A 15896-nucleotide genomic window follows, 5' to 3' on the forward strand; every position below is an offset into this window, starting at 1 on the left:
CATACATTGATAGGCAGAAAAAATATATATATTATCAATCTAAATATGTAGTTGCGACATGGAGGGGGAAAACACCCCAATTATTCTTATTTTCACCATAAAATTGATTCAAAAAGAAAACGATGCATTTGACAGAGCCATGCCTCAGTCCCATATGCAATTCTGATCCTTAATAAGGGAGTACAGCCAAGCCTTTATGATAGACCATCTCCGCTACACAATCGTCCTTGTCCCTGAAATACAAGTTAAAAATCCTTCAAGGGCTTCCCTGGTGGCCCAGTGGTTGGGAGTCCGCCTGCCGATGTGGGTTCGTGCCCCGGTCCGGGAAGATCCCGCCTGCCGCGGAGTGGCTGGGCCCGTGAGCCATGGCCGCTGAGCCTGCGCGTCCGGAGGAGCCTGTCCTCCGCAACGGGAGAGGCTGCAACAGTGAGAGGCCCGCGTACCGCAAAAAAAACAAAACAAAACAAAACAAAAAACAAACAAACCAACCTCAAATACAGTTTCTTTTTCATTATTATAAGTGTAAGGTTGAGAAAAAGAAGAAAATAGTAAGAACTATACTAACAGGGCAAAATTTTGAGATGTTCAAATGTGCTTTAACAAATGAAGAGTCTATACTGAGATTTCATGGACAGTATGTTTGAGAAGGAAAAGTAAATTAGAAATGAGAAAGAAGACATTTCAAGAAAGATAACTTATTTTAATGACTGTTTCTCCTCTTTTTCCATGGGTTTTAAGATCACAAAATATCCTACTAAATTACTGAATTAGAAGAACTACACTGACACTCAGAGTGCTTGGTGTTTCTTTCTAACCCTTGAGGACAGAGAACTGGTCCATATGTACTATCTCCAATAGTACTTGCCAAAGCAGTGGGCACATAGCAGGCCCTCAATAAGCATAAGGCATTATGTTATTTTCTTTGAAAGAATATATGAAAGGCAAATGCATTTGCTTACTTTTACTCTTCATTCATCTGAACCCTGATTGTTTGCCCTGTCCCTCTGTTTTCATTGCAACTGTATGCTTGAACTCCTAATCATTCGTTCTCATATGCAAATTTTCCATGTTATATTTTAGCATATATCTAAATGCTGTGTAATTTGATGATGCTTATTTTCCAAGATTTCCCTGAATCTTCAGAAGCAGAAATGAGTAACAACTTACCAGTTGTGAAGAGAAGTTTTCTAGGATCCTGATAAAAAGGGAAAAAAAAATTGACTGAAAAATAAAACACTGATAACATAAAATTCTGCAATGAGTCTGAGAGAGATAAGAGCCATGTATTAGGTATGTAAGAGACTGTTCTCCCAATGGAAATAAGACGCAATTGAATTTCATAATGTTTTTACGATATCACAGGAGATTATAATACATACAAAACCCAATTCCAAGAAGTTTAGCTATCTGAAAAAGGAAGAATATTGTATGAAGAGTCAGAAAGCCTAGGCTTTCATCTTCATGGCCAGTTATAAGCTATTATAAGTTAGTGGTAGTGGCCTGAAGCCCACACTTTGACCATTTTGGGGCTCAATACCTTACCTATATTGTGGAAACCTTAATATATACTTTATCTACCACAATTGCCAAACTGCACCTAACGAGTGTCAAGACAGTGAGAATCAAAAGTGATAAAATATGTAGGGGGGGGTTGTACTGTGTAAATTCAGTACAGAGAATACTAACTGAGAACTAAAATGTCTCAAAGGCTACTGTAAAAATAAGTGATGATATTCAAACAAGGAAGACAGGTTCCTGCTACTCAGAAATATAACACATTAATATGGTTATTGTAATATTTCCTTTAAACTACATTCTTGTGGTATAATGGACTGAAGTCAACTCCCTTTCTGTCTTCTGGAAAACTTTAGATCAATTCCCAGTAGAATATGGATTAATTTTTCATCCTAAGGGTGCCTAATATTGCACAACTTCTGAATTTCTTTCCTCATGCCTCCATTGAATCTGGGGTCAGGCCAGGCTATATACAAAGTAGGAAGCCATTTATATGATACAATTTTAGCAGTCTTGAACAAGGACCATTTGCCCAAGAATAGCTCCTCATCCAGTTTAGGTCAAATGAATTCTACCATTGATGTTAGAAACATGACTAAAGGCTAATCTAGAGTAACCTAATACACAAAAAATTAGTAAAAATACAAGATGGGCTGAACAAAGTGGTAATACCAGAAATATGAATAAATAACTATGGAAACTCAGAAGATGGAACAATTAATATTGCCAGGGAATGAAGATGGAATAGAAGAAGAGTAAGAGACTGTTTCACAGATGACAAGATGAGGCCAACTGAGCTAGGCCGTCAGGAATGTACCACCATCACAAACTGGAGGATGGAGGGGTCATTGGAGATGTGGAGAAGACAGGATGAAAGCACAGAGCAGAACAATAAGGTGCATGTCATAAACCCATCATTTCCAGAGACAATTCACAGAAGAATATAACCATTTATATATGTAATATATGTGTGTGTGAGTGTGTGTTTGTGTATGTGTGTATTTTTTCATCTTCATCTAGTACATGGCCTGGTACCTACTAGGTACTCAAAAATATTTATTACAAAAAAGAAGAAAGGGAGGGGAAAAAAAGGAAGATATGAAGGAAGAAAAGGAAGGAAGGAAGGGGGGAAAAGGGAAAATGTAAATTAAAATGAGTTAGCATTTTTCATCCATCAGATCATCAACGCTTTTTTACAAACAAGTGAAGTGTAGAAATAAGCATTCTGATAAAATTGGCAGAGTGTATCAACTGGTGAAGCTTTTTCAGAAGGTAATTTGTCCATCAAAACTAAAAATGTGCATAACTTTGAAACCAAAATTCTACTTCCATGAATCTGCCTAGCAGAAGTGTACAAAAAAATAAATTTATTGGCATGCAGTTCATGACAAAAACTCGGAATCAAGCTAAACATCTGTGAATAAGGAAAAGGCTAAAAATAAATTATGGTGTATTCATATGAAGAGGATGAGGTAGATGTATACTTTCTGATACAGCAAGCCACAATACATATATTTACAAATTGCTGAAGAATATATATCATAAAATACCACTCAAAATATCTTATAAGAAAACATAAAATCATTCACTGCGGCTAGTTTTGGAAGAGAAGCTTTTGCTTTTCATTTACTTGGGAGTTTTAAAATATTTTCCATTGAGCCTACATCTCTCTTAAAGTGAAATAAATTTAATAACTAGAAATCTTAAAATGACTAAAATATTGGAATATTAAGCAAAAGTATATTGTAATGAAAATGATAAGATTATTGTAGTTATCGAAGACATGAATTTAGAAAGCAAAAGAGAGAAGCAAAGAAGGAAAAGATAAAAAAGGAAACTGCATGGCGGGAGTAAGACACAAGTAACCCCATGTGATTTGGGCAGAGGAGGAGAGAGGAATGAGAGAAGTGATGGGAGACAGGGAGAGATGGAAGCTTTGCTGTGAAATCATTACATGTGAAGAGCTTCCACCGGCTTGCTAAGGAGCTAGACTTTTCCATGGTTCTTAATGTTAGGCGCACTCTACAATCACTAGTGAGCTTTTTAAAAATATTAGTGCCTGGCCCTAACCCAGATCAATGAAATTACATTGGCGTTTTTAAAAATACTTGTATAGTTATGGGATTTATCCAGGGCTGCTTGTTATTTTGGTTTCGTGATTTATGTCTATGCTTGTTTGTTGTTACTTTGACCTCTGTTTTGTTTTGGGAGGGAGGTCAAGCACATGGTCACAGCAGTATTAATCTAGAGAACTCTGGTGATATGTAAGGGGAAGATGGAGAACAATCCATTAAGTCACTACTGCACTTAGCAGAACGGGGTGGGGTTCTGATCGCATGGGACCCTGAACATTTCGGTGTTGAAGCAGTCTTGGCTTTGGAAATCAGAGGCAGCCTGAGGACACGATGAAAATGCCGAGCAACACACACCTAACTAGGGCTGTGCATGTGTTGTTCATTGGTCCAGCCCAGCACCCTGTACATATAATTTCATTTCATGGGCAGCTTCACATGGAGAAAAGCACCCCTAAGTTAGATACTGCCCACTATATAATTCAGCTCAAGGTCACCTACTATAAGGATTAAAAACAAAATAAAACAGAGTAAAGCATTAAAACTCAATAATATTTTTAAGTCAAATCAACTGATGGTCCAGGATCCTCAAATAGTCAACCTTCTTTTCTGCTTTTTTTCCCCCAAAGCACTGTATGAGTTACGGAAGGAGTTTTACCCTGTAATGGCACTGTCAACAGTCTCCACTGAGCGACAGGAATTAGACAAAAGCTGTTGGGAGGCAGAAGGCAGACCTGAGTGGCAACTTTCTGAACATTGCAGAATATAAAAAGTAGACGCTCTCTGAACTTTCATTTTCGGCGGGAGAGACTGTGAAATAGTAATTACCTCTATTTCCTACTGAAAAGAATAAAACTCAACTTGACAAGTGCATTTTAAAAGCACTCAAAAGGAGCAGCAAGGTACAAATTTTCTGTGAAAATCACAGACCCTTACTAGTCATCTCACGACGAGTGAAAGGAAAATGAGAAGACAGAGACCACCCACCTCATCTCGGTATCTTGCTGCATTCAGTTCAACGAAATCCTCATGGTAGTTCACTGAGAAGTTGAGGGCATTCACCAGGTGGGCGGCCACGTGCACACCTATAGAATCACACCAATCACTGGGGTTTTCACATACGCTCTATAAGAGGGAGTCAGTTCCTCTCCTTAAGTAAACACAGAGTCACAATTTGACAGCTTTGTATGCAATAAAATGTTCAATTAAAAGGGAAGTTTTAAAAGCACAAAGAATCTTAATTATAGACAGTTTTAGTATGAGAAATCATGTAAAGAAACAGAATTTTCAAAGGGTGGAACAAAATAACGCTAGTAAGTCAAGAGTTAGAAACACACATACACACACTGGCACACATGCACACACGTACATGTATAATAATATGGGAATTATTTGTTCATTTAAGCAGCTTCTGAATACAGTAATCCTCCCTTATTCACTGTTTCACTTTCTGCAGCTTTAGTGACCTGTGGTCAACTGCGGTCTGAAAACATTAAGTGGAAAATTCCAGAAATAAACAGTTTATGAGTTTTAAATTGCATGCTGTTCTGAGTGTAATAAAATCTCCACCCATCCCATTCCATCCCACCCGGCATGTGAATCATCCCTCTGTCATGTACATCCTACCCGTTGATCACTCAGTAACTGGCTTGGTTATCAGATCAACTGTCCGGGGTATTGCAGTGCTTGTGATCAAGTCGTCCTTGTTTTACTTAATAATGGCCCCAAACTACAAGAGTAGTGATACTGGCAATTCATTTATGCCAAAGGAAACCGTAAAGTGCTTCCTTTAAATGAGGAGGTGAAAGTTCTCGACTTAATAAGGAAAGGACAAGATTTCATATTTTGAGGTTGCTAAGATCCTTAGCGATGAATCGTCTATCCGGGAAAGTGGAAGGAAAAAAGAAATTCATGCTCACTTTGCTGTCACACCTCAAACTGCAACTCATGTTTAGTTAAGATGGAAAAGGCATTAAATTTGTACAATAAGATACTTTGAGAGAGACGAGGGAGCAGGTTCATGTAACTTATTACAATTGTTATACTTTATCATTAGTAATTGTTAATCTCTAAGCGTGCCTAATTTATAAATTAAACTTTATCACAGGTATGTTTGTATAGGAAAAAACAGTATATAGGATTCAATACTGTCGGTTTTAAGCATCCACTGGGAGTCTTAGAAAGCATTCCCCCATGGATAAGGGGGAACCACTGTACTTTAGATTTTCCACATGTTTCACTTCTCCCATAGCTGCAAACCTGTTATATATCTTGTATACTTCACTGACACTCAACCTAAAATATAGGTCCATGAAAAGGCTTTTAACCAGTTAACATTTTTCACAATCCACAGATTCAAGTCATAGTGTTTAAACCCAATAGCAAAAGTGTTAGTAACCACTTCATGGAACAAAAACTCAGGAAGATGACGATCAGCATTTAATAACCTACCTACAATGGCACAGTAATGAGTAGTCAACTGACTTAGAGATAAAAGTGTTAGGAAGTTATTAGAGAATTGAAGACAAATCCATTTCGGCATGGTCAAGGAAAAGAAAATTATCTTGAGAAGCCTGGACAAGAAAGAAGCTAATGACATTTTGCACAGAAGTGTAATACCCTCCTCCCTTCCCAACCTTCCCTTGTAGGTGAAATAAAGTTAACATTAACAGCACATTGTAATGTATGGGAAAGAACAATATTTAATTAGTTAGAGAACCTGTTTTCTTGGCCACACTGCTTGCCTACTAATGCCTCAGTTTACTTCTCTGTAAAATGGTAATGACAGAAATAAGAGACTTAATGAGATAAGTGAACCTAAATTGCTTAGGAAACTATTACAATTTACACTGATATATGGAGTGTTGAGATTCAAAAGAAGACATGGCCTGGAAACTAGAAAATTCTATGACCCCTCCAACCTAACATACGAGATGTACATAGGTAAGCCAAGAGTTCCAAATTACACACAAAGACAAATGAAAGTGAGAGAGAAGGGCTAGAATGCTAAATAACCTAAAAGTTATTTAAAGGATTAAATTCCCGCCAGTGACCAAATTAGAGGAGGGAAAAGGGTCCCATAAAAAATGGACAGGGCTAGTGGGAAGCAGCTACATAGCACAGGGAGATCAGCTCAGTGCTTTGTGATCACCTAGAGGGGCGGGATAGGGAGGGTGGGAGGGAGACGCAAGAGGGAGGGGGGATATGGGGATATATGTATATGTATAGCTGATTCACTTTGTTATACAGCAGAAACTAATGCAACATTGTAAAGCAATTATACTCCAATAAAGATGTTAAAAAAAAATGGACAGGAAACTGAAAGTGGGTTAACTAACAAGCAAGGACAGGGTTCCAAAGAAATAAACAAAGGGTGTCTAGGTGAGACTCAACTATGGTACAGATATAAAACATTATAGAAGCAAAACTGTCTGTGTCCTATAGCTTCAGCACTTCTAAAATCTATAGGAAAAAAACTCCATTTTAAGTGAAAGGTTTACATGTTCATTACATATTATATGGCTCAAAAGTGCAAGGGCATCCTTAGAGGAATTACCATTCTTTCTGAATTCTCCTGAAAAAAAGTCCTAGGTAACAGCTGTATGAGATACAGCCTTAAGGGATACATTCACCTTCCTTAAAAGGCTTTTTAGGTTAAAAGACTTCAGGGCTTCTAATTTTAGGCAAGAGAAAGCATTGCACTTTGCATGGATTTCCCCATTTAATTCTCATAACAAAACAATGAGGTAGGCAGAATCATCTCTAATTTTTTTTTTTGGCTGCAACTCTCGGCTTGCAGGATCCCAGTTCCCCAACCAGGGTTCGAACCCGGGCCCCCTGCAGTGGAAGCATGGACTCCTAACCACTGGACTGCCAGGGAATTCCCTCATCCCTATTTTGCAGATAAGAAAACTAAGGTTAAGAAAGGTGACTTACCTAAAGTCAGACCCCTAGTGAGTGGCAGAAGGCAAACCCTCTGGAACACATACTCATTCATGGCAATACTCCACACAATCTGAGTCTTTCAGCTGTTCTCCAACTGAACAGAATATCTGGACACAACTCCCATTTAGAACAAATCAAGTTATGATTGTGCCAGCATTTCCCTATCCTTCTACATTTTGACCTTTCACTCTCTCTAGCTCTAATCCAACCCTAACCCTGGCCACACCCTTGATCCTCATCATATCCTGGACTCTTACTCCGTTCGTAGCCTTGAGCTATACTGGAGTCTTCAGCCCATCCCTGAGCCTCTCCCCATCTCTCACTTCCAGGGTGGGAACTACCAGTGGGAAGATGTTCAGGGATAAAACACTGGGAAGATGCCTGTTTCAACAATACGTGGCAATTTTTGAAAAGCTTAAAGTTTAATGATTTCTTGGCAATAGCTATAGCAAAACACTTCTGATTCAAAATGGCCATACACAAATATCCAGATCAAATGTCCCAAGTATCAAAACACCTATGTCCTATCAAATAATGAACAGATGAAAATGTCAGGTGCTATGCCACTGAGATAATTTACCCCTGAGGCTGTAAATTATAATAACTAATTCTATCCTAAGAACTTCATAGGCATGTTCTTACTTTAGTCTTAAAACCATGAGATAGGTGCTACTGTTGATCCATTTTACAGTTAACAACAAACTGAAGATCAGAGAGATTATGTCACTTGGTAAGGCAGAAGGGCAGCTGGGGATAGGTCCTACAAAATCTGTCTCCAGAGTACCTGTACTTAATACATTAATTAATTTCTGTTTCAAAAATTTGAAAAGTGTCATATAAACGCTCAGGATAAAAATTTATTTTAAAATGACCCTTAAAAACCACAAGATTCTCACTTCATATTTTAACTTGGAATTGAGTAGGGTAAATTTCCACAAATTTTGACATTTGCTTTTCTGCCCAAGCGTTAATATCAAAGAAACACTTAACAAATATAATTTTGATAGAATCATATTCTGTGAATGCACATTTCACATTCTAATTTTCACACATTTAAGTTTCTATCATATCATTACTTTTAGAGGTTAAAAGCTTTTAATCACTTTCTTCCAATCTTTTTAAATGAAATTACTTACTTTTAGAAAATAATCATTACCAGCTTGGGGGCCAAACTTTGCACATTTATATATATATATATATATATATATATATATAAAAAACACCCATTTTCTGTAGCATCACTAGATAAATCTCTTTAAATACACAGAAGAGAAAATTAAGTTGTATAATAAGAAAACCATAAACAATAAAAATATCATTTATAAAATGTGCTATTCTAACATAATATTTAACATCTTTTGGTTTTCTCACCTGAGAAAATACAGATAGTCACACCACAGGTTGTATGGAATGTTCTGCTTTTATCCAACAATCTTCTGGTTCTCCTGCTTGGAACCTAAATAAAAAGCATTTAATATGATAAAAATGATGCAGCAAATAAGATATATGCATGAGTCTTTGTAAATATGGCAGAGGCTTATCAATTAAAAATTGGTGAGATGAAGTATGCTATATCTAGTCAATGGAACACTCAAATCATTAAAGAGAATGTGAGAAGGCTTATCACTGATATGGAAACATACACAAGATATATTGTTAGGTAAAAAAAGTTACAACACATAAACTAAACTATAATCCTGTATTGTTTAAAATTAATGACATTATGTATGTTAACATATTTGCAGGCATTTATCTCAAATAGTGGCTGTTCTGGCAGAGTAACATTTAGGAGAACCATCACGGTTTACTTTGCATATTTCTGGAATGTTTTAATTTTACAATATATACAATTTCCTTTTGTGATCAAAAAATAAGATTATTTTTAAATGAAGCAATTTTATCTACGGGTTTAAATGCCTGCTTGATCTTACACAAAAACAAAATGTCAAGCATCTTTGAGTACCTATGTTTCACACTGGGGGATAATTCTTTAAGACTTATTAAATACTGAGAGACTTATGTGGGCACTTTTCATTTCCTGCCATTTATCTTCTCTTTCTTCACACCAAGCCAATGGCCAGCCACAGGGATCAAAACCTAGCATTTCGCAATAGTTGGCAACCTACAGAAAGAGTTATTTCCACAAATTACTGCATTAAAAGCAAAGAGTTTCTAAATATAATTATGTGAAAAGGTTGAGAAGTTTTACCACAGTAAATCCACTCACATGAACTTCACAGAACATGAAAATGACCTCATGTTAACAACTCCTTTTAAAATATCAGTATCGATCTAGCAGTGCCTAACTATCTTACTGAAGAAAGGAATAAACACACATATATCGCACAAACACACACACACACACACACACACACACGAGGATAAGAGAAAACAAAAAACAATTTCAGATGAATTTTAACTTTCAAAGGGCTTTTCTCTTTTCTTAAATCCTTTGTTTTATACTAAATATCATATATGACATCACATCTTAATCAAGAAATCTATTTCAAGCCTTTTACATAGCTCAAAACAGGTATGTGTTTTAAGAAACTAACACCAATACCAGCAGTCATCCTGTATATTAATCAAAGTCCACACAGCTCTAGTTTGCTCACTTGAATTTAATTAAATGAAACTACAAGCTCTCAGTGAAGAATCAGAAGGAACTCAGAACTGGGGCTGATCTCAGCTCTACCATTCACTAGTCTCAAGGTCGTGGTCAAGTTACTTAAACTCCCTAGGTTTCAGTTTCTTCATCTGCAGTACCCACAGAATCACGTGAGGATTCACAAGTATTCAATATACGTGAATTTTATACATGTTAGCACGGTGCCTGATACTCTGTTATCCTCTGCCCTTACCTACTGTTGTAGAATAGCTCACTGATCACCTTGACATGCGACGCGGTCTTTACTATCATGTTTGAAGAAATCACTCCAGCAGGAATTCAGACCACGCAAACTAAGTAGGACTAACGTGCCACTTTTACACTTGATATTATCTATGCTGGAAGCAGTGACGGATTTTTTTCTTACCTTCTGGGATCCTCGAAGGTAAGCCAGGAGCATCCGGCACATGGGTAAGAGGATAAGGCTGCAGTTGAGGTTAAGAACTGATGCGGAGGCTCTGCTTAGACACAATCCTAGCTGAACAAATAAGGCAAGGGGCAAAACACAGTCAAGGACAAAAGTAAACTACAAGCATGCTGCAGACCTCACCCGGCAGGACTGTGGCAAGCGCCAACTCCTTCAAGAGACCTGAATAACCCTCCACTTTCTCTCTCACCGAAAGAGAAACCGGTCTCTTTCTGCTCCACACTGCCATAAAACTTAGCCTCCTCTCATTTCTACTAGTGTTCTAATCACCTCACTACATTGTTTCAGTGCAAGGTCAATTTCTTATTGTACCCACCCTGGACTGTTCTGGGTGTTAAGAGCCCTAGAGAGCTTCAGTAGATTCTGTACCTCCACACAGGTGCAGTGTTGAATCCTTTGTTCACTGGTAGGGTACCAAGAATTTAAAACAAAGGTTTTTCATTTGTGCTCTCTCTAGAACCCTCTGAGCCTCCCCACAACTCCCTTCCACACCAGCACCCGCCTTTAAGCTCTTCACCTTACTGACTCTACCCATCTTTCAGGGTTCATCTTAAGCACTCCTCCTCTAAAGTTCTCCCCTGACCCATAAAGGTGTGGTACATATATACAATGGAATATTACTCAGCCATAAAAAATGAAATCATGCCATTTGTATCAACGTGGATGGACCTAGATATTATCACACTAAGTGAAGTAAGTCAGAAGGAGAAAGACAAATACCCTACGATATCACTTATATGTGGAATCTAAAATATGACACAAATGAAATTATCTATGAAACAGAAATGGACTCACAGACAGAAAACAGACTTGTGGTTGCCAAGGCAGAGAGGAGTGGGCGAGGGATGGATTGGGAGTTTGGGACTTGCAGATGCAAACTATTATATGTAGAATGGATAAACAACAAGGTCCTACTGTATAGCACAGGGAACTATATTCAGTATCCTGCAATAAAAAATAATGGAAAGGAAGATGAAAAAGAATACATGTATATGTATAACATATATGCATAATGGAATCACTTTGCTATACAGAAGAAATTAACACATTGTAAATCAACTAACAAAATAAATTTAAAGGTTCTTCCCCAAACCAAAACCAAGAGAGATCCCAGATCAGCTGTGCCTCCTACAAAGCTGATCATAATCACATTGTACAACATATTTTTCAAAGAATCAGTCCCCTTGGTATGAGCCAATACTTTTGGCAACTAATTTTAAATCAAATTCTTGCTAGATTGACATCTACCGTTGTCTGGTACTAGCCACATTCTTCATATGACGAATGTATCACACGAAAACAAGAGATGGGGTCATATCTGTGCACTTGTCCCGAAATAAACACAAAACTACTTTATGTTAAGGATATCAACTAAGAAACTGGTGTAAGTCAGATGCTTTTCTTATCTTGAAATTGTTTATGTCCCTGAGATTCCCAGCTTAACTCTTGGCAAAATAGCAACTCTGTTACACAGTGTTTATTGTCAGCATACGAACTATTATTCCTGAAAGGGAGATGGAGTAACAACTCATGTCAGGAAAGCCATAATTTTCATTGGGTTATATAAAAAGTAATTGATATTTCCAGTTAGACTCTTTCTACACCACGAATTTGAACACCTCAGGGACACAGTTCAATGAGTATACCAGTCAGTGGACAAGTAGAAATAATTCTCACTGGACTATCTAAAAAAATGTTAAGTATAATTTTCTCACCTCAATGAGCAAAATTAATATCATTTCAAAGTGATAGGTTTTGTTGTTTAGGCCTCCAGAGAAGGAATAATTATATCTTTTTGATATGGCATCTGCATGTAACAAAATTTTAGCTCCAGGGATTTTGGATAATAATTTTATTTGTAATTTTAATGTACTAGCACAATAACTCACTTAAAATATATCAGCTAAATTCTACCATATACATTCAGGACTTAAGAGCTACAAATAAATTATCCAAATTATCTTTGCAGTTTAGTGCTTTAAAGAGCATTCTTATATTTTTGCATTTTCTAACCATTTATTGCACGTCTGGAAGTGTTTTATTGCTGTGTTTACATTAACTCATACAGTAATTTAATTCAAAGTGGCTTTAAGTGTCCTGTTAGGATGAATGGAGTTTATTTTGGCTTTCCACTTCTTCCTTATGATGCTGCAAAATCTAACTGGAAATTTTACCAAGGACTCATTTCCTCATATATATTAATTCCTGAATATATTTAGCTCTTTAAACCAAGATGAAAAATTCTTTTTATTAGATTATCAGAGTACAAAACTCCCTTATTCAGAAGCAGTCAAGAGGGTAAGAAAATGGAGACAGATCTCAGTTAAGTGACACAATCATAGGAAACCATTTTATCTACTTACTAGATGGGTAATAGTCTACAGTTAAGATTTGTTTTATTTAGTCATTATTAATTCATGACCTTCACAAGAATCAGCTACTTCAAATGTTCACTAAAAAGAAATGACTGCCTATGTTATATGCCCAGCCCATTCTATGTGGATGATGTGTTCTACCATTCCTAGAGAGCTCAACCTGCTCCTCTAGTTTTCAAATCTCATTCAGGTTAGTTATCACTAGATGGCAGCGTTACTTTCACCTCTTACCTGTGAAGGTCTCAAACATAACTGAAAATTCCAAGCGTAATTTTTTAAGCTATAAGCGTATTTTAGATGAATATGTATAAATAATACACAGTTTGGCCCTTGCTATGGACTGAAGGTTTGCGTTCCCCCAAATTCATATGTTGAAACCCTAACATGATGGTATTTGGAGGTGGAGACTTTGGGAGGTAATTAGCTTAAGATAAGATCATAAGAGTAGAGCCCCATGATGGGATTAGCACCCTTATTAAGAAGAGGAAGAGACCAGAGCTTGCTCTCTCTCCTCCACGTGAAGATACAGCAAGAAGGCAGCCATCTGCAAACCAGGAAAAGGGCTCTCAACAGACACCAACTCTGCTGGCACCTTGATTTTGGACTTCCCAGCCTCCAAAACCGAAAGAAATAAATGTTGTTTAAGCCACCCAGTCTATGGTATTTTGTTGTAGCAGCCTGAACTAAGACAGTCCTATAAGAAAGTATGCCATTTAAAGCAAGTTATAAAAGAATGTAATATCTGGGTATAACAAGTGCATGGTCATTTTCTTAAAATCTCAAACACTTTTTTTTTTTAATATTAAATCTGTTACCTAATAACTATTCTTCTTGGGCTAGTTAACTGTCCTTATCCGTAAAGTTGAGAGGAATAAAATTTTCTTATCCATAAAATTAATATAATATAATATGATATGATATAATAATCCTAGCTTGCAAGACTTTTGTGAAAAGTAAAACTGGTCTAAAAAATGCAAGCACTATATAAAATTAATTTATTGATTACGGTCACTGTATCACATCCTTTCTCTAAATGGTCTCTTCTGTGCTTCCATAGTAAGTGTTATCTATTCCACTTACATTATTCATTCAAGATATATTTATTATGATATGCACATATCACAAGGCACCAGGAGTTCAATAGTGAACTAAAAACAAAAAATGCCTTCTTCCTTAGGATGTTATATTTTAGTAGGGGAAACAGATATTAATCAAATAGCTACATAACCAAATGTAAATTGTAACCAATACACAGTGACCAATGCTGTGAATGAGAAATACAGAGCATGGGCATGGCTAACAGGAAATGCAATCTAAATAGGAAGGTCAGGAAGGCTTCCTTGATAAGTGAAAAGTGAACTGAGATCTGGAGGGTGAGCAGAAGTCATCTAGGAATGAGAAGGACATTTGTGCAGAAAAAACCAGCATGAGAATGGATGTGTGGCAAATGGCAGCCTGGTGTTTACACGAGAAATTAATAGTAGGCCAATATGGCTGGATTGGAAGTGGAGGAGAATACAACGTAAAACCAGAAAAGCAGGTAGGGCTAGACCCTGATGGACTTGGTAGGTCATATTAATAATGTGTATCTTTATCCTAAAGTCAATGCAGAGCACTGTGTTTTGAGTAGGGAGGTGGTAAGAAGCGATTAGTATTTGGTAATGATCACTCTGAATGAAGTGTGGAGAACAAGTTGGAAGGACATAATTTGGGCAATGACAGTACTTTGTGTAGTTAATCATCACAGAAGTGAAATTTTTTTGAGACGGGGACTACATTTTATGGTAATTATATCTAAGCCTTACATATAGAAGGGCTTCAGTTTCAACTAAATATTTATCAGTAAATTTATTTTGCTAAATAATTTCCTAAAACATATACATCTAAGATTGGAGAACTAAAAGGGTCTAACCCACATCCCACCATCCACCCAGTGACTAACCTCCTCTATAACAGCCCTGACCAAAGGTAACCCACCCTCTGCTGAATGTGTCCAGAGACAGCAGACTGTTCTACTGTCAAGAACTTCTATTTTGTTTTCTTACACTTACATGAAATCCGTGTCTCTGTAACTTCTACCCACCAGGCTACTCTGGATAACAATATTCCTAAATAGACATTAAAAAACTGAAGGTAAAAGTAGGATGGTTTCCTAGCTCAATCTTGTTTCCTTCAGGCTAAACACAATTCTTTAGGCCTCTAAAATTCTTGATATACATTTAAGACTCCCACATCATCTCAGTGACCTTTCCCCATTCACCAGAATTCAGTACTTAAGATCATGCTCTCCCTCACCAAGGACACTGTCCAAGGCCTGCTGATTCTAAGACAGTGTTATATTGTGGGGCAACCATGCGGCATAATGGCTCATCTTGTGTTTGCAACAATTTTCTCACATGACTTGCTATCAAGCAACAAAGAAAGAGAGGTGTGAGAGAGCAGGTACATAAATGTAAGAATTTATTGGTGTCAGCCCATTATGTTACACTGGGTGTGAATGCCATATTTTGATACTTTTCCTTCCCAATTTTACCTTAGCTGAATATTTTACAAATTCACGTTTCCTCATCTTCATCCAAGTTCTTGACAAAGCTATTAAATTGTAACAAAATTCTGTTGAAATAGTTGACTCTAGAGAGGACTTGAAAACTACTTTTTCTGGTAAATTAACTTTCAAATGAACATTTTGCTCTCAACTCAGCAATTTTAGGGAAATATAAAATGACATTCTACATGTAAATATCTATGCAAAACTGGTGTTCAACGGGATTTGAAAAGGCCAGAGTAGTATTAATAGTAAGCTTTAACGATTGGTCCGTTTTCTAGCTACCTCTTGGTGGGTCAACAATTAGTCATTTCCAGGAAAAAATTAAAATAAATGTTATCATAGAGGT

The 15896-nt window shown here is 36.9% G+C and overlaps 1 protein-coding gene across 1 annotated transcript in view; it reads right to left on the bottom strand.

Annotated features, from left to right (window-relative positions):
• NOX4 (NADPH oxidase 4) overlaps positions 1 to 15896 on the bottom strand; it is a 153045-nt gene that overhangs the window by 117042 nt on the left and 20107 nt on the right. The window contains exons 3-6 of the mRNA XM_089915387.1: positions 10568 to 10678; positions 8904 to 8988; positions 4575 to 4672; positions 1168 to 1195 (exon numbers count right to left, since the gene is read on the bottom strand). Coding sequence (XP_089771513.1) covers positions 1168 to 1195; positions 4575 to 4672; positions 8904 to 8988; positions 10568 to 10678 — 322 coding nt within the window. The remainder of the gene's footprint in view (positions 1 to 1167; positions 1196 to 4574; positions 4673 to 8903; positions 8989 to 10567; positions 10679 to 15896) is intronic.

The sequence above is a fragment of the Delphinapterus leucas genome, chromosome 7, assembly GCF_059928025.1.
Source record: "Delphinapterus leucas isolate spDelLeu-1000000601 "Yukka" chromosome 7, BTC_Dleu_Yukka2, whole genome shotgun sequence".
NCBI classification, from domain to species: Eukaryota; Metazoa; Chordata; class Mammalia; order Artiodactyla; family Monodontidae; genus Delphinapterus; species Delphinapterus leucas.